The following is a 25585-nucleotide window of genomic DNA, read 5'->3' on the forward strand; positions in this document are numbered from 1 at the left end:
TAATGCTTGATGGCACAGAAGAATCTAGCCTACTGGAAACATAACTCTCCCATATTGACCACAGCAGGCGCTGCAACTCTACATCAGTTTGACTCCACCCCTCCATTGCCTCCAGAGACAGACGGATGCCAACAAAGGCAGAAAGGAAAAATGTGCCTGAATTACTCTGCCCACTTTTGTCTCTTTCTCCACCCACCAAGTGACCCTTGGAAGGCTACACAGAAGGGAATGTGGCTCTTTGGATGGAAAAGCTTCCCCATCCCTGGACTAGAGTGAGATGGCAGAATCAGGTGGGCTGCAAGAGAGATGAGAGCTGTCTCTTGTCTCTCGGAGTCCCAATACACCATCTTTCCCACTGTGGCAGATGGAGCCGGAGAAGATTCTGGGAGGCGGGGGAGAAAAGTTGACAATTTTTGCAACACAAGTGTGTATTTTTGGATTTACTGTCAGCACAAGCTCCTTTCACTTCTACTCAAGAAATGACTATGAGCCAACATAATCTGACTAAGATGCACAGTACCAAAGTACGAGGCTAACAAGTGCAATAACGTACAATATTCTCGGTACGCTTAGCCAAATAGCATCCCCTAATGACCCTCTGCTCAGTTCTTTGATCAGATGCCTGTTTAAAGAGCCTAAGACAGACAAATCAGCCATATTTCTGAAGGTAACAGCTGTTAATATCCCAATACATATGGCCATATTTCAGAATGGCAGCTTCTCTGGGTTTTTTCAGCCTATCCTTCAACCCTTGGTGGCTTCTGTCCCCCTTCTCAAATATTTTTGTATCTGTCTTGGACTAGGTTCAGTTTCCAGTTTGCAGCTGAATGCAGGGTGGCTGACATCGAGGTCTTTCTTGGAGGGGGAACGACGACTATGACACATGCTGAAATGAGCTTGTCTGATGAGATTACTTCCAATCTAGATGTGAAGACGGCTTCTAAAACTGCATTGTTCCTTCACATGCTGTAAGAATACAGGACTCATTTGTATCCATAAAAAAACTGCATAGTAACAGAGAGTATATGTTTGTGCTCTGCTTGCAGATAAAATTTGCTACTTGTACATTAAAAGAAAATCTTTAAGGGTGCTTATTCGTCTCCCTGCCCTCCCAACAGATTATTTTGCAGGTCCACCTTGTAAAATTTAGGCCGCATCCACACCATACATTTAAAGACATTTCCTCACACCCAAAACAATCCCGGGAACTACAGCTTGTTATGGATGCTGGGAATTGTAGCTTCGGGAGAGGCAATTAGCAGGATTCTTTGGGGAGCCTGTGCTCGCTCTCCAGTATGGACTATTGGGGATCAAAATGGGTGATGGCATAACCTTGTATTTAAGAGAGACCCACATTCAGATTCTTAATTGAGCAATGGGAAGTTGGGTAATCTATTTTCTAGGAGATGTTCAAGGAGCGAAAGTGAGCTGGTATCTTCTGTGGGTGTTTGAAATATCTGTGTACACACTATACCTTTAAAGCTCATTCAAATCCCATTCCTTCCCACAAAGAATTCTGGGCACTGTAGTTTACCCCTTCAAAGAATTACAATTGCCAGCAACCCTTAACAAACTACAGTGCCCAGAATTCTTTAAGAGTTTCTCAGTCATGTGTTCTAAAGGTATACTGTGTACACAGCCATAGGATACCCTGCCTTGGAGCAACCGGATGACCTGCTATATTCTTCCTTTCAGATCTAGGATGCTTTTTCTTCTTTTTTACTGCACATACATATCCCATCACAATGACAGCAGAGGCAGATATTTTGATTCCAAAGACAAACTTATCCTAGTGTATAGCAAAGCTCTTGGGCACCATATTGTTTTATTCCTTATCTTTTCTTAGCAATAGGGACAGCCCAGGTTTCAGACATGTCTCCTGCTTCCAGGGCTTATGCTTATCAGTGGGCTGCAATGTTGCCAGATAAGACAATACAATTACCTCTGAAATATTTTGATTATTCTTAGTTCTTTTTTGTAAAAGCCAAAGTAACTTATTTTAAAATAAAGCTGCAAGGGCTCATGGGCTGATTTACACAACACTTGGCTTCTGTGGGGGAGAATAATATAATGGTTGGAAATCAGTTTGCATACGGTACTTGGGTGTGCTATAGTTGGGAATGAGAAAGATGCAAAGAGGAGCCCCATCAAAGGGTGGGATTTGCATTATTACAAGGCAAAGCTGAATGAGGAGCAGATATGAATTTGCATGGGGAGGCTCAAGATTCAAAGTAGATTAGCCTAAAGCAGTGTGCACACAGTCATGCAGCATTCTGCTTTTTAAAAGATTGTTTGTTTGTTTGTTTATTATTTGCATAGGCTTGAATTTTGTAGTAAGAGTGTTATCTCCATATAAACTTTGCATTTTTCTTCCAGTTCCTTGTATTTCGGAGTCCTTGAGTCCATTCTGAACGCTGCCATCTTTGGGTAAATAAACTTTGGTTTTTAATCTTTTTGAACATTAATTGGCCAGTTTAAAAGTTTGGAAGTTTGGAAGACATTTTGATATTGCCTAACAGAAATGTTTCTGGGATCACTCGTAAAGTATAGCAAGTATTTTGGGTAATGATATATATGACTTCTTGAAACCATTCCGATTGATTGATTGATTGATTGCATTAGCCGTAGATAGCAATTGCAGTTACATCTATTACAATTACATCACCTCTGAGCTGTTTTCTGGATACACAGCAAATTACAGCCGGTACTTTCTTGTATTATCTAAAATACACTATTCCAGAATTTGTTTATTTTTTATTACACTTCCAGAAAAATTGCAAGTAATCTATGAATGACTCACTCCTCTAGCATTATATATATATATATATATATATATATATATATATATATATATATATATATATATATATATATATAGTATTCTGGTTAATCTAATGACACCGCTGTTAAATTATCTCAAAGAAATTCCCTTTGAGAATCTGATGTATATTTTTCAAATTATATCTGAAAAGTATATCTTGTGCTGTTTGTGTGCGCATTTATGAAGTAGTTGAACATCTGAAGCTGAAACTGGCTGTGTTGATTGGCTGGCCTGCTGTGATACTTCTGCAACACCCCTCACCAAATACAGAGGGAGCAAATGTGGACATTTTTCATTTTAAATAATGAAGAAGGTGATGAATAAACAGATATACAGAAAGAGGTGTGTGTGTGTGTGTGTGTGTGTGTGTGTGTGTGTGTATTAATATATTAGAAAACCCCAAGAAAGCAGACATCTCAGATTACTGAGGGATAAAAAAGACTGACAGCTAAGCCAGCATTCAATTTGTTGAAATTATACACCTATCATTTTGGTTGCCAAGCTGGGAGAAAGCTGGGCTCACCCTGAAGCTAAAGGATCTTTTTTATATTTAAATCTGAGTTCACCCGCTGAGTTCTTGAGTACTTTACACCCATCAGTTTATTCATTATAGGGTTTAAGGGAGAAGCGTACATTAGTGATGGTGCTTGCTTTCCATATCATCTACATACAATGGTACAATATTATTGTATCTTCTTTTAGTCTTTATTTTGCCCAAATTGTTTTAATTGCAGCTCAACAGCTAGAGTAAATCATGGGGCTGAGAAATGGACAATCCTACTTTGCCCTCTTCTTTCATTTAAATCCACTGATTCCTGCATCTAACAACCCAAAAACACAACAACAGCTGAACCCAGGAGTCTGTTCAGCAGCCTCAGTTTCTGCAGCTGGAGTCAATCAGGGCCCCACCCATGCAGGCCAGGTGGGGAAAGGGCTAGCAAGGCAGGGAACAGATCTTCCAGGACTCACAGCCAAGATGGTCTCTGGCCTCTTTAGCAGCCTCAGCTTCTGCAGCTGGAGTCAATCAGGGCCCTACACTCCCAGGCCAGGTATAAAAAGGCCTGCAGGACTCACAGCCAAGATAGCCCTGAAGCACACTTGCTGTGGAATATCCTGTGGTGATTGCTGGAGCAAGTAGTCTGAGGTCCAGCCCTGTGCAGAAATGAAGCTTCAGGTGCTGTTTCCCGTCTGTCTTAGGTAAGGCTTGTGGACCATGGCATTGGCTGGAAGGGGGGAAGCAGCAGGCTCTCTTTAGCTCTGCTTGCAAGGGGTCAGTCCTCTCCTTTTGATTCTTCATGGTGGCAGCAACAACAACACAATTAACTGCAAACAGCTAACTGCCCAGGTGTTATGTACTGAAGTTCTCACCCTGGGCCAGCAGGGGGATACTGTAGATAGTTTTCACTCGGGTCCACATGTGCAAATAAGGGATTGAAAGTGACGTTCAGTGATTGGATAGTTACAGAAAGTGTTGCAGTTGCGTTGTAGTGGAGCTCTATATAAGCAGGCTGGCTGAACCCTTCAGTTCAGTTCTGGCCTGTGAATAAACAAGAGCTGTTTGAAGAATCGCTGCGTCGTCTGATATGCTCACCCACAATTTAACACCAAGGTCATTGATTCAATCTTACTGAAAAAGACAAAAAATGTCAGTATATTGAAGAAGCTCCTTCTGTCACCTGAATCTGCTTGAATGGGGTGTGTGCACATATGAATGTCTGAAGAGAGTGTGCAAGTGTGGATGTATATTTTGGCCCAGCTAGTCTGTGGCCCCTGCTCACTTTTTCCCCCGTGAGAAGAGGGAAGACTCCCTACCTCTGGCCTAAACCACATGGTCATAGCGAGAGGCTTCTCTTGAGTCCGCCTTCCTTCCAAAGTCAGATAAGCAGTGACTAGTGAGAGAGCATCTTCTCAGTCCTGGTCCCTTGCATTTGAAATGCTCTCCCCAGAGATACTTGCCTGGTGCCAACTTTGATGTCCTTGTGCTGCCTGGTGAAGGATTCTTAAAAATTTGCCCAGGCATCCCAGCATGTTATATAACTGTGTTTGTGTTTTTATGGCTACTGTTGGATTTTTGCTCATCTGGTTAAAGGCTGCTTCTTCGGTGACTTTTATTACTCCCATTGATTTTGCCTTTTTATGGCTTTTGCTTGGGTTTTTTTCATCTGAAAAAGGCGATGGCTGCTTCATTGGTTTTATGACTGCATTTTGTTGTATTTAATTTGTTCTTGCCATTGTATGCTGCTCTGGGAGCTTTATGCTGGGAGGGAACTGAAACATCTAAGAAATAAATAAAACTTTCAGGAGGAGCAAAGCTTTATTAGCATATTAGCCAGAGCAGGCATGGGCAAACGGAGAAGAAAGGAACCTAATGGCACAGGATTATAATTAAAACTTGGTTGCAATTCAGGAAATCAGTGTTTATGTTGCTTTTCAAACTGAAAATGAATAACAATTCGAGCAACAATTGATGTCTGATTTTGCCGTTCTGGTGCCTCCTTGTGGTCTGCTGGATTCATTCAGTCATTCATAGTTTAAGATGACTTTGACAGCCTGGGGCTGGATGGACCTAAGTTGAGTTGTAGTCTAAAACATCTGGAGGGTACCAGGTTGGCAAAAGCTGGAGAACACTCACCCTACCACTTCCCTTGTAAACAGGGCTTCAAACGCCTGCAAAACCTGGGAAATTAAATACAGAAGCAAAACAAAAACAGTCCCATTTGACCAGAAGCAAAAGTGGGGCAAGATAAATGTTTTTATGGCATGGGAAATAACTCCTTTCATTTATCAATTTTTAAAACCTGTTCTGGACTTAGTAAACATCTTTTTATAAATGATTCCCACTGCTTGAAAATGAAACATTGGCCTCTGCCTGCATAATTGTCACCAAGATTTCAGCAACGTTGCTTTGTGAAAGCACCTTTCTGACAAAACATCCAAAATATGCTGCAAAGCCCTTTTTGACCTCAGCTGTCACTCGGGCACAATGAAGCCCTCTTTCAACTATACTCTGGCTATGTCTATTTGGGATTAAATATGATATTACTTGTCATTTATCATAATACCATTTACGATAACTTATGTACCTCTTATCTAAAAAAAAATACAGAATGTGAAACAAGTCTTCTGAAATAGATTAACACCACTGAACTAAATTACATTATGGTTTTATTGCTAGACCTGGTACTCAATCTGTGATTATATCTGAGCATGGAGTTTCATTAAATATTCTTACCTTCAGTTTTAATGTGCTTCTCTAGAAGGTTGTTTCAGTATTTGAGGTCTGTTTTCATATTGTACTCTGCCCTGATCGAAATAGCTTTAATGTGGAAAATGGAACCAAGTGTTCTGGAGTAGATTTTTCTGCCACTCATGGGACATAGGACTAGCAGAGGACAAAAATAGCTCTGTATGTTTTTCCTTCCCTTTCACTGTTTCCACTGTTCCCTTTTCATTGTTCTGCAAGGCACTGCTGCATAGGCTGTCAGGCACCCCTTGATAAAGGTGAAATTCCTGAGTGGTTGTCTCGTACAGACTTCCCCAAACTCGGTCCTCCAGATGTTTTTGGCCTACAACTCCCATGATCCCTAGCTAGCAGGACCAGTGGTCAGGGAGGATGAGAATTGTAGTCTCAAAACATCTGGAGGGCCGAGTTTGAAGAAGCCTGGTCTAGTGGATGAGAAGAAGCAGCCATACCTTGATCCTAGTTAGAATTCCAGAACACCTGTATTGCCAGTGAATCCATTTTGAGTCCTTTACTGGATTAGTAAGCAAGAAGACACTCTTGAGAAGAAAAGGCAGAGTGGTATCTTATCTCAATTTCTGTATGGGTCTGGAGACAAGAAAATGGTCTGGGGTTTGTGGGCTTCCTGCCTCAATGTCTATTGTTTTTCGGAGTGTCCTGGTGTCCTGGGACACCACAGGTCACCTGCAGGGACAAATATATAATGTGAAAATATAGATTGTACAACTGCCTTTCTTCTTTTACTCTGAGTCTGTTCCTTGATTGGGAGTTCATTGTGCAAATACTATTCTTTGGGCTTGGTGTGTTCTGGCCCTTTGCAACGGCCCTTTGTGTTATGTAGTGAGAGAGCAGTGGCACTCTTAGTCTTTCAGCCTGCATTCTAGATGTGTGCTTTTTTTTTTTTTGGTTGCTGCTAATGTGCTTGGACTCTGCCATTGAGTTGGAAGGGACACTGGAAGTTCATCCAGCTCAATCCCCTTTTCCATAACACTGTAAAACAGAAAAATAATAAAATGGAAATGGGCTGCAGCAAATAAAGCCAGAAACTGGGTTCACCATAAAAAAAAACACACCACCTGTCAAAAGCTTGGCAGAACAGGAGTTCTCACCAAAGTGATATTGCAAGGTGGTTACTGCATTTCCCCCCATGTCTTTGTACCCATTTTCCTCTATCTGCTGCTGCTTGGGTGGGTGCCATTTTTTCACCTGAAAAGGCACATTAACTGCAGGATTACAGCCAATTAGGAATCATATAGTGAAAACAATGACATCACTACATTGCCAATCAGAGGTGGTTATATCACCACGTCATACATGCTGTGATAACCTGCTTATTGCTACACTGATTATTGTGGCAACAGGAATGCATTCCTTCTGACACTCTATTCCTTTTTTCTGCCTTTTTGCAAAGGGGCAACAACAACAAATCACCCAAAGGGCAACATTCATTCCATACAGGCAAAATATTTTGTGAAATATCCCATCCCCCCTCCCATTTTTTCTGTGTGCTATTGTGTTAATTGTATGAATAACATGGCAAGATGGTGGAGGGGGGGAAAGAAAGCCATTTTTTAAAGCATTAAAGACAATGTTATCTCCTAATGATTTAACATTAAAGTGGAGGTGTTCATATATTTGAACTGAAGTGGGACACGGGTGGCGCTGTGGGTTAAACCACTGAGCCTAGGGCTTGACGATCAGAAGGTCAGTGGTTCGAATCCCCGCGACGGAGTGAGCTCCCGTTGCTCGGTCCCTGCTCCTGCCAACCTAGCAGTTCAAAAGCACGTCAAAGTGCAAGTAGATAAATAGGTACTGCTCCAGCGGGAAGGTAAACGGCGTTTCCGTGCGCTGCTCTGGTTCACCAGAAGCGGCTTAGTCATGCTGGCCACATGACCCGGAAGCTGTATGCCGGCTCCCTCGGCCAATAAAGCGAGATGAGCGCCGCAACCCCAGAGTCGGTCACGACTGGACCTAATGGTCAGGGGTCCCTTTACCTTTACCTATGCTTAGGATTGCAACCTACAGCTATTTTGAGGAAACTATAATCTGAATCTCAATTTGTATTGTATTATTTTATGTGGCTTGCTGTTTTATTGATTATAGTTTAGAAATTATTTATTGTAACTGAGTGTTTAACTTTTATGTTATTATTATTTAATGCTATTATAATGATTGTTGAATGTTACTTTTTGATGTAGATTGCCTATTTTAAAGTTGTTTTACTATCACATTTTTGTATTGCATTAGATTGTTATAAGATGTATATTTTTTTGTTTCTTCAGCTTGTAAACTGTATTGTAAGATAGAAAGACAGTATACAAATTAAAGATGATGATGATGATGATGAATCATATGATCCATATGAGTAGAATGATTATGCGAAGCTGTCCCAACTAGGTGTGTCTAAGGCTTTAGGTTCCATTTCAGATATAAAGGGCCGTGGCTTTGCAGCCCAGGCACCAAATGATGAAGCTCTGAACTGCACTAACATTTGGAAATCAGTAGTAGATAGGTAGCCGTGTTGGTCTGCCATAGTCAAAATAAAAAAATAAAAAAATTCCTTCCAGTAGCACCTTAAAGACCAACTAAGTTAGTTCTTGGTATGAGCTTTCGTGTATCTGAAGAAGTGTGCATGCACACGAAAGCAACTTCTGTTTCAGTGTATCTGAAGAAGTGTGCATGCACACGAAAGCTCATACCAAGAACTAACTTAGTTGGTCTTTAAGGTGCTACTGGAAGGAATGTTTTTATTTGGAAATCAGACTTCTTGTTTCCCTTGACTTCCCCTCATGCACAGCCTTGCAGCCTGTCACTTGAGGAAGTGAGACTTTCACCATTGATTTATCTGTTGTTTGTGGAACACACAGGTGTCACCTGTTAGCAGAGCAGCTACTTTGTTGTGACAAAGGTTGATCTCGGTTTGTCATCCGCAGTCAAATTTGGAGGGTAAGTGGTTCTGTCAGGTTGACTACAAGCTCATTTCCTTGAGTAGATAAAGGAAGCAGAAAGGATGGCATAAGAAAAGAAGAAGCGCATCACTCTTTTATTTGGGTTGTTAATATTGTACATTGAGCCAGTGTAGTGGTTAGAGTGTTGGACATGGATGACCAGGGTTGAAATACCCACTTGGACATGAAGCTCATTGGGAAGACTTTCAGCAACTCACTGTCTCTCAGCCTAACCTACCTCACTGGGTTGTTGTAAGGAAAAAATGAGGAGCGAGAGAACCATGGTCGACATGGTCAACCATGAACTTTTGGACCGCTGCCTTGCTGACGTGGGGATTCAGGGCACAGCCTTACAGTGGCTGCGCTCTTTTATCTCAGGTCGGGGACAGAGGGTGGTGATAGGGGAGGAGTTGTCGTCGTGGCACTCCTTGGTGTGTGGAGTGCCCCAGGGCGCAATCCTCTCCCCGATGCTTTTTAACATCTTTATGCACCCCCTTGCCCAGCTTGTCCGGAATTTCGGGCTGGGTTGTCACCAATATGCTGATGACACCCAGCTCTATCTGTTGATGGATGGCCATCCTGACTTTGGCCCCAGACACACTGATCAGATGTTTGGAAGCTAGGGCTGGATGGCTGCGTGGGAGCCGATTGAAGTTAAATCCTTCAAAGACAGAGGTCCTCTGACTGAGTTGGGACGACTTGGGGTTGGGGGGCCAACTCCCATCTTTTGCGGGAGCGCAATTAGTGCCAGTGCCTTCTGTCAGGAGTTTGGGTATAACCTTTGATGCCTGCCTTTCTATGGAGGCGCAGGTTGCAACTGTGGCAAAGGCAGCATTTTTTCCACCTCCGCCTTGCTAAGCAGCTGGTCCCTTAACTTTCTCTCCCTGATCTTGCCACAGTGATCCATGCGACGGTCACCTCCAGGCTTGATTATTGTAATTCACTCTACGCAGGACTGCCCTTGAAGCTGACCCAGAAACTCCAGCGGGTGCAGAACACTGCAGCGAGGCTCCTTACGAGGTCCTTGCCATGGGATCACATTAATCCAGTGCTATACCAGCTGCACTGGCTCCCAGTGGAGTATAGAGTCGGGTTTAAAGTGCTGGTTTTAACCTTTAAAGCCCTATACGGCCTAGGACTCTCGTACTTACGGGACCGCATCTCCTGGTATGCACCGCAGAGGACCTTACAGTCCACAAACACTAATACTTTGGAGGTCCCAGCCCTCAAGGAGTTTAGACTGGTCTCAACCAGAGGCAGGGCCTTTTCAGCCCTGGCCCCAGTCTGGTGGAACGCTCTGTCACAAGAGACCAGGGCCCTGTGGGATTTGACATCTTTCTGCAGGGCCTGCAAGAAGGAGCTGTTCCACCAGGCCTTTGGTCCAGGCCCAGTCTGACCCCCTTCTTTTTGTGGGACACTGTAAGTAGCCTCTTTGGCTCTTTCTATCGGCCCATATGGGACCAGCATGGGTGGCCGGGCCTGGTGAAATTTTAATTCCTTACCCCTACGATTATGATTTGTGGGTTCCCGCTTAATTTTACTTTGATTTTAAATGATTCAAAATGTATTTTAAACTAATCGTTTGATTTTGTGTTTTTAAGGAATTTTATATATTTGGTGTTAGCTGCCCTGAGCCCAGTCTCGGTCGGGGAGGGTGGGGTATTATTATTATTATTATTATTATTATTATTATTATTATTATATATTCCCTTGAGCTCCATGGAGTGAAGATGGATACAAATGTAATAAATAAATAAGCAGTAAATGGTTTGTCATAAAGAAGAGGCTGCACTGATCACAGCTGTATGGTGTATGTGTACAGTGGTGCTCCGCAAGACGAATGCCTCGCAAGACGAAAAACTCGCTAGACGAAAGGGTTTTTCGGTTTTTGCGTTGCTTTGCTAGACGATTTTCCCTATGGGCTTGCTTCGCAAGACGAAAACGTCTTGCGAGTTTGTTTGCTTTTTTCTTAAAGCCGCTTGAAGAGGCGCAGTTGCGACGGACCGTGCTTCGCAAGACGAAAAACATCGCAAGACGAAAAGACTCGTGGAACGAATTAATTTCATCTTGCGAGGCACCACTGTATGTGGATATCATACCACAAACCAATGGAATCTCTTCTTGTTATGTGGGCTGGTTCAAACATCCATGTTCTTAATTTGATGACTGCAGTATATTGTGGTTTCCTCCATGAGCCGTCAAACACCAAAAATGACATTATTATTTTTAACCTCAACAGTTCACACACATTATTTTGTGACTCACTGAGCACTGGATAATTAGCTGGTGAAAAAACAAGTTGTATAGTTAATAGCTGACTATCTGTGTACAATTCTGTGATAGTAGCGGCACCTGCCTCATATAATAAGGATTAAATTTTGAGTGCTCTTAGCATGAAACCATTTCTATCGCCCAGTGGGAAATTATTAGCTATACAACTGAACTGAAAGAGAACATTGACCATTTTCTGGGATCCAGTCATGCCCTGTATCATCAGAAAACAAAAGCCATGAATCCAAAATACTATATAATCACTTGGGTAACGACAAGGTGACCCACTGTGCTACTGCTATGTAAAAATATGGTATGTTATGGCCCTTTTCATTTGACTGAGGTCTACAAAGGTTTATGTTCCCATCACCTAACAGAAATCAATAAACTTTCACTTAGCTACAAGCAGAGTCAGCACACTAATGAGACTGAGGAAGTAAGTTTGATTGAACTCACTGGGAATTACTTCTGATACAAATAATACAAACGTTAAAACCATGGCTATGTAACAAATTGAAATGCTTCAGTTAAGCTTATTATTATTCATTTCATTTCTATACAGCTTTATATTTTAAAGAAAATTACTGAAGAAAGTCAGATATAAAGTATTTTAGTCAAAGCAACATAATTAACAAGAAACTAAAATATTATCTTAAAGATTTCAAAATAAAATATTACAAAGAAGGTCAACTACAGAATGCATATTTAACACAAAGTTAACAAAAAAACCTCTCAAACATTTTAAAAGAAAATATTGTATTATACAACTTCACTTTAAGAGTAAATAAATAGTTTTAAGTTGTGCTGGGGGACACAATGTGCCAATTAGAAATCATTCACTTTCGAAAACGTTCAGGAAAACCGGCACCACATGAACACAATTTGCACATCAGTGAACACAATTTGCATGTCAGTTGCAAATGACTCCATGTTTGCAAAGTGGGTTTGTTTTTCAGCCTGAGTTAGCATTTCCAGGCAACCTGAGCATGTTCCAGACAAGGCAGCTCGATTCAAAAGGCAGCCTTCAAAGATTTCTACACATTATGCTTCCTGGTCTTTTGGGGTGTTCACATGCAGCTAGTACCACGAGAGGCAGGCGAGCGGAGCTGCACTTCCTTAGTCTCCTGCCGCCACCACATGGCTGTGTCCTACTCCTGCCCTTTCCCAATACAGTGGTACCTCAGGTTGCATACGCTTCAGGTTACAGACTCCACTAACCCAGAAATACAGTGGTACCTTGGGTTACATACGCTTCAGGTTAGTTGCTTCAGGTTACACACTCCGCTAACCCAGAAATAGTGCTTCAGGTTAAGAACTTTGCTTCAGTATGAGAACAGAAATTGTGTTCTGGCGGTGCGGCAGCAGCAGGAGGCCCCATTAGCTAAAGTGGTGCTTCAGGTTAAGAACAGTTTCAGGTTAAGAACGGACCTCTGGAACGAATTAAGTACTTAACCCAAGTTACCACTGTACTGTCTGCACATTTGGTGGATTTTTGCAGTGAGGCAGCTTGCCAAAACATTTAGGCTACGTTATAACTTGAACCTACACTATTCTGCTACAGACAGCCTATCCGTTGCAGGCAACATTGGTGTGTGGGTGTGCGTTGCACAGGCCAGAGTGGGCACAGGGTGAATGCCTTGGTCTCTTTCTGCATGTTCAAAATTACCAAATAGGACTTATATCTATTGTATTGTATATAGTTTCTGGCAATCTTAGATACTTGTGGAGCATAGTGGAAGGAGCAGATATGTTTGGTTCAGGCCTTTTATTGCTTTATCAGGGGTCATCCAACTTTTTAGGCCTGGGCATATTTGGAGTTTTGAGTGAATGTTGTGTGTGCCACCCCTTCTGGTCACTTCTCTGTGCCACCCCCACCCCCCCCAAAAAAATCCCAGATTAATGCAAAGTGCATGAGCACACACATATCCCTCTTTCTCAAGAGGTCTGGATAAACGACCCAATAAAATTAATCTGAGCCTTGAGAAGTTCCAGAAGGCAGGACTCGAACCAATGGATTCAAGTTACAAGAAAGGAGATTCCGATGAAACATTAGGAAGCACTTTCTGATTGTAAGAGCTGTTTGGCAGAGGAATTTATTCCCTCGGGAGGTGGCAAACTCTCCCTCCTTGGAGGTTTTCAACCGGAGGTTGGATGGTGCTCTGCCATGGATGCTTTAGCTGAGATTCCTGCATCACAGGGGGTTGGAGTAGATGACCCTTGAGGTCCCTTCCAACTCTACTATTCTCTGATTCTAAGCCCAAAGAGCTAAAAGAGGAAGTGGGGAAGAGTGTCACTTTTCCAACGTCCTCCTTCACCTCTATAGGTTGCATTCTAGTAACTTTTATTCAGACTCACTGAAAATAATAGAGCTAAGTGAAACATGGTCGTTACTTTCAATTGTTCTGTTCTGAGTAAAGGTTAGTTAAATAAAACCCATTGCATTTTTCAAGGAAGAAGGAAGGATCTTCATCTTCGATGCCTCACAACGAAAGGGCAATGAATGTGGTGTGGGGTTTGGAGATTTTGTGGGGACTGGGCATCAGGCAGAGACCTTAAAGAAGAAGAAGAAGAAGGAGGAGGAGGAGGAGGAGGAGGAGGAGGAGGAGGAGGAGGAGGAGGAGGAGGAGGAGTTTGGATTTGATATCCCGCTTTATCACTACCCGAAGGAGTCTCAAAGCGGCTAACATTCTCCTTTCCTTTCCTCCCCCACAACAATCACTCTGTGAGGTGAGTGGGGCTGAGAGACTTCAAAGAAGTGTGACTGGCCCAAGGTCACCCAGCAGCTGCATGTGGAGGAGCGGAGATGCGAACCCGGTTCCCCAGATAACAAATCTACCACTCTTAACCACTACACCACACTGGAAGGTGGCATGTTGGCAACCCAAGCACCCTGAATTATGCTCAAAAGCTAATTTATAGTCTGGAACATTGCGGTAACATGATGGCACCATCCCACCAGCATCTGGGCTGAAAGCCTCTTGGTAATTTCATGTTATTGGAGTAGCCTTGGTATGTAGGTTTATGGGGATTCTTATCACCTGTTTCTTAAATGGTCCAGTGTATGTCAGGCACTGAGACAAATCTATGCTCTCTCCTTTTCCACAAGAATGGGAAAACCCAAGTGTATGCAACCCAAGTGGATCTGAAAATGTAGCAGGCAGGGTAGCCAGCCTGGATTTTGCTGGTTTTACTTCAACAGGATTTTGCTGCTAGAACAAGGACAGCCCTTTAAAAAAACCAACAGCAACTTTTCACTTATGGAACATTTTAAAGGAAATGTAAGGTTATACTTCAAAAAGGAATTGCGTAAATGAGAAGCGTTAAGCTGGTATTTGATCCCGGACAAAAGCTGTGTCATTCCAAGTACATTAAATGAACACCAGAACAAATTGTGTGGCATATTCATTTTTGAGATAATTTGAAGCCTTTTCCATGTAGGATGGAGTCCAGTGTAAATTAGCAAAGCTTATATAAATTGTAACCAGTGGGAGTTCTGATCATTTAAGAATGCAAGTCGCACCAATTTCAGTGATGTAGGCATGGAAAGCAACTAGGTTGTCGTATAATTACTAGAAATGCACAAAACTTGAAAGTAAACATGTATTAACTGTAAGATACTGGAAAAAGAGAAACTTCCATAATATATTTTATTTTTATTTTATTTATCAGGAGGTGAATACCCTGATGATATCCAGTCAAAGGAGAGTCTTTCTGGAGATCCAGCTAAGAAGAATTACTGTGGGAGCAGTCTCAAGAATAAGTCCTCCATAGGATAACTGGAGCTTCGTTTTCAAAATGAGAGGTAATCATTGTTCTGTTAGATTTATAAATGCTGCTATTTATATATGAATGTTCAAATTGTCTTTAGACTCTGTTATATAAAGGTGATGCTTCTTGTGACTTTATTTCTGTTTTTTTAAACAAATTTGTAAACGGTGATAATTCATAAATTAAAAACTTAAAATGATAATAGAAATAAACTAACAATGAGGTAGATTTACGAATGAGTCTACTCTTATTTTCTGCACTTTGAACTAAGGAGATCCTTTTCTAGTCTGAGACTAGAACTGTGTCACTCTTATTTTGCATCCCAGGGATGGGGACCTGGTGGCTTTCCAAATGTTGGATTCCCAACTCCTTTTTAAAATTTTTAAAAAAGTTTTTACAAATATCATTTACACTCAGATACAGTATGTTCAATTTTATACATATATAGGATTCCCTGAATCCTTGGACTTGACTCCCCCCACCCCGTGGTTTCCACAGTACTTCATTTTATACTACATCTTATAATATTATACAAATTGTCTTCAGATTTCCATTCGTAACCATAGAATTATTATATTACAAGTGTTATATTAATCCTGCTAACATTTTTAACTGTGTACAGTATTCTGTAACAGAATTGATAAATGTTTTCCATTCTTTATTAAATTTCCCATCTTCTTGGTTTCTGATCTTCCCTGTCAGTTTTGCCATTTCGGCATAGTCCATCCACTGGCAGAGGAAGAGGAGTGCGGGCGGCATGCCACACCCCCAGGGCACGTGCCAGCCCCGCCCCGCCTGCTCTCCGCCACTGAGTCCATCATCTTGATTATCTATTCTTCTCTGGTTGGAACTTTATCTTCCTTCCATCTCTGGGTGAAAAGCATGCTTGCAGCTGTCGTTACATACATAAACGGTCTCTTCTGCTCCTCCGGTATTTCATCAGCTATAATTCTTAATAGAAAAGCTGCTGGTTTTTCCACAAAAGTTATTTTAAACATTTTTCTCCAACTCATTATATATCATTTCACAGAATGCTTTCGTTATTTTGCATGTCCCTCACATGGATTCCTGGCTCCTGTCCGCTCTGGCCCAGCATGTCTGGTGGCCAGGGGTTATGGAAGCCATAGTCTAACAATATCTGGAAGGTCACAGACTCCCATCCCTGTTGTTGTCCAAGCCAGAGAGAAAAGAAAGTTAAAAATCTCTTCACTGCTTTGACTTATTAAAACACAAGAAAGCTGTTTCATTCCTCTGAGAGCGCCCCCTCATTAACATTGTGTGCTTGTTTTGAATTCAGACATTTGTAATGACTGCTGCCTCTGAGGTGGTTCTATACATAGCTGAATTGTGAGTCAATCAGAAGAATTTCTAAAGAATTCTTTACAAAGAAATTATGCCTCCTGTTTTTAGAAGTCTACCGAACTACTTCCATGTCTCTGTAGAAGGGCTGTTTCAATTTTACATTGCTGTTCTTAAATTTTTAAGAAGATGGTCCGGTTTTTTGATATAATGCAGACTTATGCTTTGGGGCACTTTCCATCCACAGCCCCATTAATGTCCTAAATCAAGGAGGGATGGGAGAACCTCTGGACGCCTGGGCCTAATAAGGCCCACTAGGGGCCCTTATTTGGCCTGCTAGGCTGTTTCACTCAAGCCACGCCCACCTGTCCTACACCTGACATCATATGACATCAGTTGTGGGGCTGGTAAAGGCAGGGCTTAGATGAAATAGGTTTGCAGCCACCACTGATCAGCTGATCGGTGGTGCCTGCAAAGCCACATACACAGCACTTTCCAAGCATTGACTTTAAACTCATTGACTATAAACCTGAGAAGCGTGCTATAGGGATCTGGCTTGTGGGCCAAGTTTGCCCACCCATCAAAATCAATTGCAGTCCGATATCTGATGCTTAAAAGTGGGAGGAGACTCACAAAGCCTTTCCTAAGTCTTCCTGTGTTTCCTTTTAAGCCCCCATAGTCCTGTTTGAGCCTCCAGAGTCTCAAACATGGGCATAAGGGCTCTCTTAAAGCTTTTGCAGAAGCCTCCTGTGCAAAAGCTGCTTCAAAGGTTGCTTTTGCACAGGGCTTCAAGCTCAGCCGGTGAATGGGGATGAAATTCTGCTGCTTTGGCTTAATGTGGAATTAACCCCTATTATCTTGCCCATCAGCTGATGTGGGCCTGTTTTGGGGAGAATGGTCTCATTGCAGAGGTCCCCCACCCTTAGCATAGGGGTATGTGTATGTCTAAGGGGCATATGCAGGGAAAAGATGTCTCTCACCCACACTAGTCTAGAGCAATTTTCTTTTTAAAAAGAATCTGACTATAAATTGCTGAGTGTCCCATTAATGTTAACAGACTCACAGCATGCACCGCTAATATTCTTCTGAGAAATATTATCCATTAGCATTTTAATAAGACACCGCAGTGTAATTAAACCAGAGAACTTCGATTTATAAGCTACTGCAGGGCACTTTCAGCCTTTTCAGAGCCTGTTGATGTGATAAATTTTATCAAGTGAAAGCTTGAGGAACCATGATGGCCTAGGTGAAGATTGATAGGGAAACCCGATAAACTGCAATGGCTGATGGCCTTAGGCTATGACAGACTTTTTAAAAAAGGATTTCTACTGCAGAAGTATTATGCCAGAGGACACTTCCTAGCCTGTGGCACAGTTGTGGTGCTTCAGCACAACAGTTGATTTTGGACTTGGTGCTGCTCATGCCTGCAAGTTTATCGCAGTGCCCATATAACATTAACCTCAGAAAAATGCCAATTCAAAATCCCCCCCCCCATTTAATCTGGATTTACTGTTTTCCACGGGGTGGGGTGGTTCTTGAGAGAGAGAGAGAGAGAGAGAGTGTTTGCTTATCAGATTTTCTGTGGAAATGTTAAATCTGGAGCAAAAGGGAAAATATTGGACAGTCTTTTTGATGAAGACAACATTGCACGGATGCTGCAAAGAACATACATGCATGCATAAGCACCAGAGTCTGCAGTAAACTTCCCTGCAGAAGTGCCCCTGCATGCATGCCAATGTGCACACTAGAGAAGTGGTTTGCCACCCCACGACTACTTAACAATTGCTGAGGGTCTTGGTGGGCCACTTAATGCAATTGCTACAAGCAGCAGAAAAATGATTGTGTTGTGCTAGACGCTGTATGGTTTGTATTGGTATTTTACTGCTGCTTTTATTTATTACATAGTGGACTTTATTGTAGAATTCAAATGGTGACATAGTAAAATACAATATAAGAAATAAAAGCAGCAATAAAAATATAATTAAAAAACCTATATGAATACGTAATATGGTGTACCATCTCCTGGCTGCTTTCTCCAACTAGACTGGTAGTCCAGTAGGCACAAGTCTGGATCTAACCCATAGTTGCCTGTAAGCAATAATGGGCCATGACTGGAGCCCAAACTTCAGCAAGTCTCAAAGAAACACAATACAGATCAGATTAGCTAAATCAGCAAATAAGTGTTTTGGGGACCACTGGCATTAAGAACCAGGGTGGGGAGCCTGTGGCCTTCCCAGTTATTGTTGGGCTACAACTCCCAATAGCCTTGGCCAGTGGTTGGGAATGATGGGAGTTTGTATTCCAGGACCTCCTACAGGACCTCCAGTTTCCTCAGTGCTACTTTAGGATGAGACTGGAAATGATACCTTTGCAGTCTTGAAAATGACTTCAAATTGCATTTTGGCAACAGTTGTTGCAGTTTTAGGTTACATACAATGTCAACCTGTCCTCAGTATGAATCCTTCTGAATGACCCGTTTATCATGCACTCATCCTAATTGGCTTGCAAAAAACTTAGTTGTTGGTTTGATTGTAGCCGTTCTTTATTGAGCATTCATTCTGATTTCCTTGCCAGATGGTGACAATGAGCATTCGTCCAACATACATCCTGATTTGCTTGCAGTGTGTTTACATGTCTGCATGTTAATGTTTTGTTCCATCTCACATATTTACCAATCACTTTCCTAACTGCAAAAAGTCTGATCCCCCTCCCCTAAACTCAAAACAATTTCTTGCATTAGGCCGACAGACTCCTTTAAACTGTGCAAAGCTAAAGTTCCAGTATGTGCTTGAATTATATTCCCACAAAAAAATGGCAGTCTGGAGGTGTCATACAACTGTTAGAAAGGACAGGAGTATCCAGCTGTTGCAGGAAAAGGGCTTATTGGGAGAAATTCCTCAATAATCTGCCTCTTAGATATCCCTTGCCTCTTGTGCTTCAGATTCAGAGGGGCTGAAAAAATGATGCAGTAATTTTTGGCTTTTTAATTAGATGTTAAGCCAGTAAAGCAGTGTGAAAGCATGGCTTCTGTCTAGAAAAGAACTAGTTTTGCTTTTGAAGTTTTGCCACCTAAATGTCAGCCTACGATAGCCTTCAAAGGGAAGTGTACCGTGTGACCTCTTCCTGCAGCAGCCCAATTGCCAAATTTCTGCAGCAGCTGGAAGTCTAAGAAGTTTAACAGCAAAAGAAAATCCAATTTATTTATCGGCTCGGTGCTTATTGGTAATAGCCTTAACTACATATATATCAGAACTGTTTGGAACAAATTGAAGAGTCAGAGCTGGCTTTGCTGTAATGTTGTCACTGCAGGGGATCACAGCACAGGATCAAACAAGGACTGAGAGCCCCCAAAGGGATCTTTTTTTTTTTTTGGCAGTTTTGTTCGTTCAACACCCTGGCCCAACTAGGGTCAGAGTTTCAATGATGAAAGAGCCAAAAAGGGAATGTTCTTGGAAGTAGTTGTGATCTAGTGACCTAAACCCTCCCAGCTGCACTCCTGAACCCCAAACTGGGTGGACATATTTGTGAGCAGGTTTAAACTCACCCCTCACTTCCCCTTTTGTTCCAATGGCCAATTAAAGAAGTAACTTTACTGTTCTGAAACAAGGAACACACACTATGTTCCACAGGGAGCTTGAAGTTTAGAAACAGGGACAACCTTCTAATTCCCAGTCTTACAGCACTGGTAAAATGAGTACAACAGTCAAGCAAAATAGGTCAGCTGTTATAAAAACTATTTTTATTAAACACTTTTTTCATTGTTATGAAATAAGAGCAGTATTTTACAAATCTTATCTTCACGAGCAGTTGAAACATTATCTGGTTAAAAATCTTTCTACCCCACCAACCTCAATACGCAAAAATAAAACTTGAACAAAAGTTGTATAGTACAAGTCCAAAATAAAATGTAGTTATTACACAAATTCAAAACACAGGTGGCTGATTAAAACCACCACCACCACCACTTCACATAAATATACTGGTTGTAACCTGGAGGCCTGCTCATTTGTGATTTGGCTAGACAGTGTTTTAATCACCATATTGTATCCCTGACTGCAGCAGGATTGCTGGCGGAGTAAGACAGCACCAGCTAATTCTGGCACCATGGTCAGAAGTTGTTTGTGTCTGCCTTTTGCACCAACACTTCAACTAGTTTTCATAGAAAATCCAGCTAGTAGGTTTAATAGACTTGGCTTTAAGCCAACAGGATCTCAGCGGCTTAAGCTTAGCTTATTCTTCCTTATGAGGGTTGCAGCCTTTATATTCGCCCAAGCGTCATCATTTTCCAAAGCTGAAAAAAGCACAAAATGTTAACTGTTGCTGGTGTAAACATATCTATGCTACCAAAAACAGAAGTTAACCACTGGCAAGAAAAATGAGACATGAGCAAAGAAAACAAGGCCAACAATGGGCAGTGTTGTTGTTTAAAGCAGCTGGGTATTTGTAGAGCCACATTGCTTGCTGAACTTAAGGAGTTCCTTTGATTTGGAAAAGGGCAGCAGCAGCAGCAGCACATATATAGAATATGTAGGTCCTCCGATGCATTAAAAGGAAGCATGTAATGGGAACTTTCCTGCACCCAGCTCTTCTCAAATGAAATTCATGCTGGGTGCTGCTTCATCTGGGTCCACGTTGGATGTCCTTGGCAGAGACAGTAGTTTAGTGGCTCCCTCTACTGTGTCACTGGCAAGGCCACGTTCACAGGGACCTGGCTAGGCTGAGGTGCTGGAGACACATTGCTTATGGGTTGCTGAGGAACAGTTGCAGACTCCATCTTGCTGATGTGTATGAAGCGCAGACGAAGCTTCAAAGCAGGCCTCAGGTTGCAAATAATCTTTTCAACCTTTAACGAAAGCCAAAGGAAAATAAAAAGTGGTTATAATGCAATAAAGGGCTGGTCCATTTATATATAATGCTATCACCAGCAGTCAGCTAACTTGCGGTAAAGCAAGCCAGCGGAGATTGGCTGGGCCATGGTGAATGCATGGTGCAGCTGATCCCAGTAGAAAGCGGAGATTAAAATCGGCTTCTATCAGCTCCATGGGTATGACCTCACTAAGGAGTTTCCCATGGGAAGCTTCACGGTCAGCATATTCTTGAAGGTGCTTGCAAAGAGCGCTTTTGGCATTTTGAAGTGGCAAAGAACAGCTGATCAGCAGGGCTTCAAAGCAGTGCGCAGGGGCTCTTTGCAAGCCTGGGTTGTGCATTGAAATCTTGATGTTCATGCAGACTTCAAAGCACCCCCATTACCTGATGTTTCCGTAACATCAGGTGACTGATAGGTGGTCAGCACTGCCCACCTGCCAAATGTGGCCTGCTGGTTTAAAGTCTAAAATAAAAATTTAAAGGTCTTCATTTAGCTTCACAATGCTTACAGAAGAACACTTGTTAATTGAATCAGGATAACAGATTTCTTTTATATACAGGTTTTAATTGGCTCACTAATGGCAGGATGTCTACTGCAAAAAAATCTGTTTTTTGTGAATGGCCACCGTTAATAACGTAATTAACACCATCTCTACTGTTCTGTATTTCATTTCTCATTTCACTGTTGTATTCTAACTACCCCCATGTTATTGCATCTGACAAAGAGGACTCAAGATTCTTTATTGGTTTTAAACAGTTTTTATGCTATTTTCGTTGACTCACTTCAAAATTTAAAATAGAAAACATAATTCTAGTATGTAAGATTTCTTAACCGACATTTTCCCATAATACAGAGATATTACTACTACAAAAGATAAAAAAGAAAAACAGAAGAATGAAAGAGAGGGACAATAGAAATAAAGAAAGGAAAGAGAAAGAGAAAATAAAGCAAAAGAAGAGAGACTTGGCAAAAAATACAAAAGAGGAACATCCGGTTTCCCATCACTTACTTGGTCTTTTACACTGTCTCCAGTAAACATGTACTTCACATGATACAGGAAATCACATATCGGATCCATGTAGTTGAGATGTGTGTTGCATTGGTCCACTTCCAGAAGCATTTCATAAAAAGCTACTCCAATCTATTGCCACACAAACAAAAACTGTACTGAATATGCATGGTATTGGTGAGCTGAGGATGGCGAGCAGTGCAAGCAGGGGCAGAAGCCTACAGTTCAGTGGTTCTCAAACTTTTTTCTCTGGGTCAAGCTTTCAGAATAAAAATTTGCTCGCAACAAGCCTAAAAATTTTCATGGGTAAAAAATTCATTGGAAAACAAAAAGAAACAACTAGCAGTGCTAGATTTGTAACACGTCTACTTTATAATAGGTAAAGGACCCCTGGGCGGTTAAGTCCAGTCAAAGGCGACTATGGGGTGCGGCGCTCTTTCACTCTCAGGCCAAGGGAGCCAGCATTTCTCCACAGTCAGCTTTCCAGGTCATGTGGCCAGCATGACTAAACCGCTTCTGGCGCAACAGAACACTGTGACAGAAACCAGAGCGCATGGAAACACTGTTTACCTTCCTGCCGGAGTGGTAACTATTTATCTACTTGCACTGGTGTGCTTTCAAACTGCTAGGTTGGCAGGAGCTGGGACAGAGCAACAGGAGCTCACCCCGTCGTGGCAAGCCCAAGAAGCTCAATGGTTTAGACCACAGTGCCACCCACATCCCCACTTTATACTTTTTGGATGCCCCATGATCATATTATAAACAATGTAGCTATGTAAGAACGTGAATCATTCCCAAAATATAATATTGATTGTCCTTGAATCTTCCCACCACACTGGCGCGTGACACTCTTTGAGAACCACTGTAGATCTTGTAAAAGTTTATTAAAAACAAGAGATCACATTCTTTCAATTTAAAATAAAGTGGCCTGAATCTTGCATACAGATATACTACTGAAGCATTCTGCAAAAGGACTAAGCTTTGACGATGAGAGGTAATGGGATAGACAACTGTATATAGTTTAGTGGATATGTGTTTGCCGGATCCACTGGTGTTCTGTGGTCTACCAAAGAACCACAAGGACATTTCTGGTGGACATTTTTTAAAATTATCTTTATCTAAATTTGGGACTTCTTTTGTTTAAGATGAACTCATCAATCCATAGCCATATGGGGGTTTCAGAGCTGGCAAATGAAAATTGGTGGCGCCATGGCAGTAACCCTCACTTCTAGGAGAAGAACTCAGGAATTTTTATTCTTCAAAGATGACAGGAAAAATAGCAGAGAAAAAGCTAATTATGCACTTTTCATATCTCTTGCTCTGCCTGGCTTACTACAGAAAGCAGAGTTTAAAAGGCACAGATGTTCCTTCCTGTCTTCAAAGACAGAGCTTGAAGTCAGCTTTGTTTAGCTACTTATGGCATAAGCATAATTAATTTTAGGACACTGAAAATGTCCTGGAGAGTTTATTTTAAAACTCCTTTGTTGTGCTTGAAGAGACAAGCTGATGAATACTGTAATTTGCTTTCTGCTGTGATTGAATGCAAAGTCCATATAATTTGAGGCTGTGCCTGTGGTGATTTCGGGAGAACTGGGCTGTGTTTCTTTCAACAAACTGACAAAAGCAAATGGGCAGCAAAGAAAAGGAAAATACCCAAAAGGTTTTGTAAGATATTCCAAAATTATATAATTATGTGATATATGTTCTCTTGCACCTATGACTGTGGCAGGGATATATTAAACCTCCAACTAACTTGCTTCACTGCAAATGTTATATTGGAAGTCCTCCAAAGAGGATGGAGGAATAAACACAATGAAAGATATACAAATTATCTCTTTGTTGAACTAATTTTGTTGGAAGGATAGGAGAGCAAGGTTAATGTTTGCATGGAAAGCCTCACCAGAAAGGCAGTATTTAGCAAAGTCCAAAAGCTTGCTTTCTTACTCTTCTGATGAACACTGCAGCAATTTCTCTTGATCTCACATACCTCTAGCATGCATCTTGTCCTCTCCTGCTGGAACCGCTGTAGGAATGGACCAACCAGGTGATACACGTAGAGTAACTGAAATTCCGTCTTTACTACTGGTATCAATACTTCAGTGAGAAACCTGTAATATTTTAGAAATTATATTAAGTTAGTGCTTTTATTAGCCTTTTGTTTTATATTTTTCTGAAATTTACCAAATTTGGTTAAGAGGCAAGTGCCGCTAATAACATTAAGATGCATACAATCAAATATTCTGACACACACTTAACAGAGGACATTTACCTAACAGCTATGTCTTATGGCTATATGTGGGCTTTATATACATGCAGCACATTTTAATTGGCTGAAAATAATATTCAGAGATCATAGAGTATGCCTGTCATGGTGGGAGTCAGGTCAGCGAAAAAGGAAGCATATCTTTGTTGTCAGTGAAGTTAACTCTTTACTCAAGGAACTGAACATACTTGTTCTCAGCAACACTCCCCAGTAGGTCTTGCTTCTATGAAGCAGTTGCCAGGACTGAAGGTCCCTGCTTTCACCATCTCTAAGGCTCCTCCTCAGGTATTTCCCAAGCAGTCTCAAACTGTGTCTGGGCACCTCTGTTCCGCTCTTCTCATTACTTTGCAAGTTCTTGGAGACCAGGTGAGAGGGGAGCTTGTTGCAGCAGAAGAGGGAGACACTGTGTTCTTCAACAGTCCCTTGACACCCCCTCCTGCTCCAGCCTCAGAGTCTGAGCTGCTTCCTGTCCCGGGCTCTTCCTGCTCACTAAACCCTGTTGTCCCCTCAGCATCTGAAACCTCTCCCCTCCAATCCATTCCCTCCAACTGCTCCTCTGTGTCCCACCATCAATCCTCTGGCTCTGAGCCTTCCTCCTCTGGGGTTTCCCCAGCTGGTGCCTCCCACCACTCCTCTTCACCCAGCCAATCCATGACACCTACTTTGGAATGAGGGAAAGTTGGCCAATGCTTGAATGGTGCCAGACCGCATGTGCCAATGCCAGAGTGTAGCTACAGCACATCTCGGAGTAAGACTGATGGCAAGCTGTGAAGTCAAACAGCTGGAATGGGTAACCAACCCATTCGGTCTCCGAAGTCAAGCTAGGACTGTTGATAACACTCACAATCCGTTCGTGAAGGACAATCCAGTAGGGCTCCTGGGAAAAGAGAGCCAAAGCAACTTCAAATCATCAGGACATTGTGGCCCAATTCTAATGTTTTAGGAGCAACGAGATTGCCACTCTCTTCTGGCTCCACCCTACACCACATTGTTGTAGCATGGGAATGTAAAAAACACAAGCCCATGTGTGGAGAACCATGTTTGCATCAAATGGCAACTTAAGTTACTGCTGCAGGAAACTGAGTTTTAATAACAAAC

General features: G+C 41.9%; 1 protein-coding gene and 1 long non-coding RNA gene across 3 annotated transcripts in view; one reads left to right on the top strand and one right to left on the bottom strand.

Annotated features, from left to right (window-relative positions):
• The first annotated feature begins 266 nt into the window (after positions 1-266).
• LOC308583667 lies at positions 267-15385 on the top strand. The gene is made up of 3 exons (XR_014006330.1): positions 267-968; positions 2377-2427; positions 14951-15385. It is a non-coding gene; the product is annotated as an uncharacterized lncRNA (long non-coding RNA).
• A 4680-nt stretch (positions 15386-20065) lies between these two features.
• The window catches only part of MED23 (mediator complex subunit 23), a 47055-nt gene continuing 41535 nt past the window's right edge, over positions 20066-25585 (bottom strand). For both annotated transcript variants that reach the window (XM_081187617.1, XM_081187616.1), the window contains 4 exons: positions 25150-25364; positions 24212-24332; positions 22225-22356; positions 20066-21191 (listed from right to left, as the gene is read on the bottom strand). In XM_081187617.1, the coding sequence (XP_081043743.1) occupies positions 21021-21191; positions 22225-22356; positions 24212-24332; positions 25150-25364 (639 nt within the window). In that variant the 3' untranslated portion in view covers positions 20066-21020. The remainder of the gene's footprint in view (positions 21192-22224; positions 22357-24211; positions 24333-25149; positions 25365-25585) is intronic.

This window comes from Podarcis bocagei (assembly GCF_964188305.1).
Source record: "Podarcis bocagei genome assembly, chromosome: 3".
Taxonomy (NCBI): domain Eukaryota; kingdom Metazoa; phylum Chordata; class Lepidosauria; order Squamata; family Lacertidae; genus Podarcis; species Podarcis bocagei.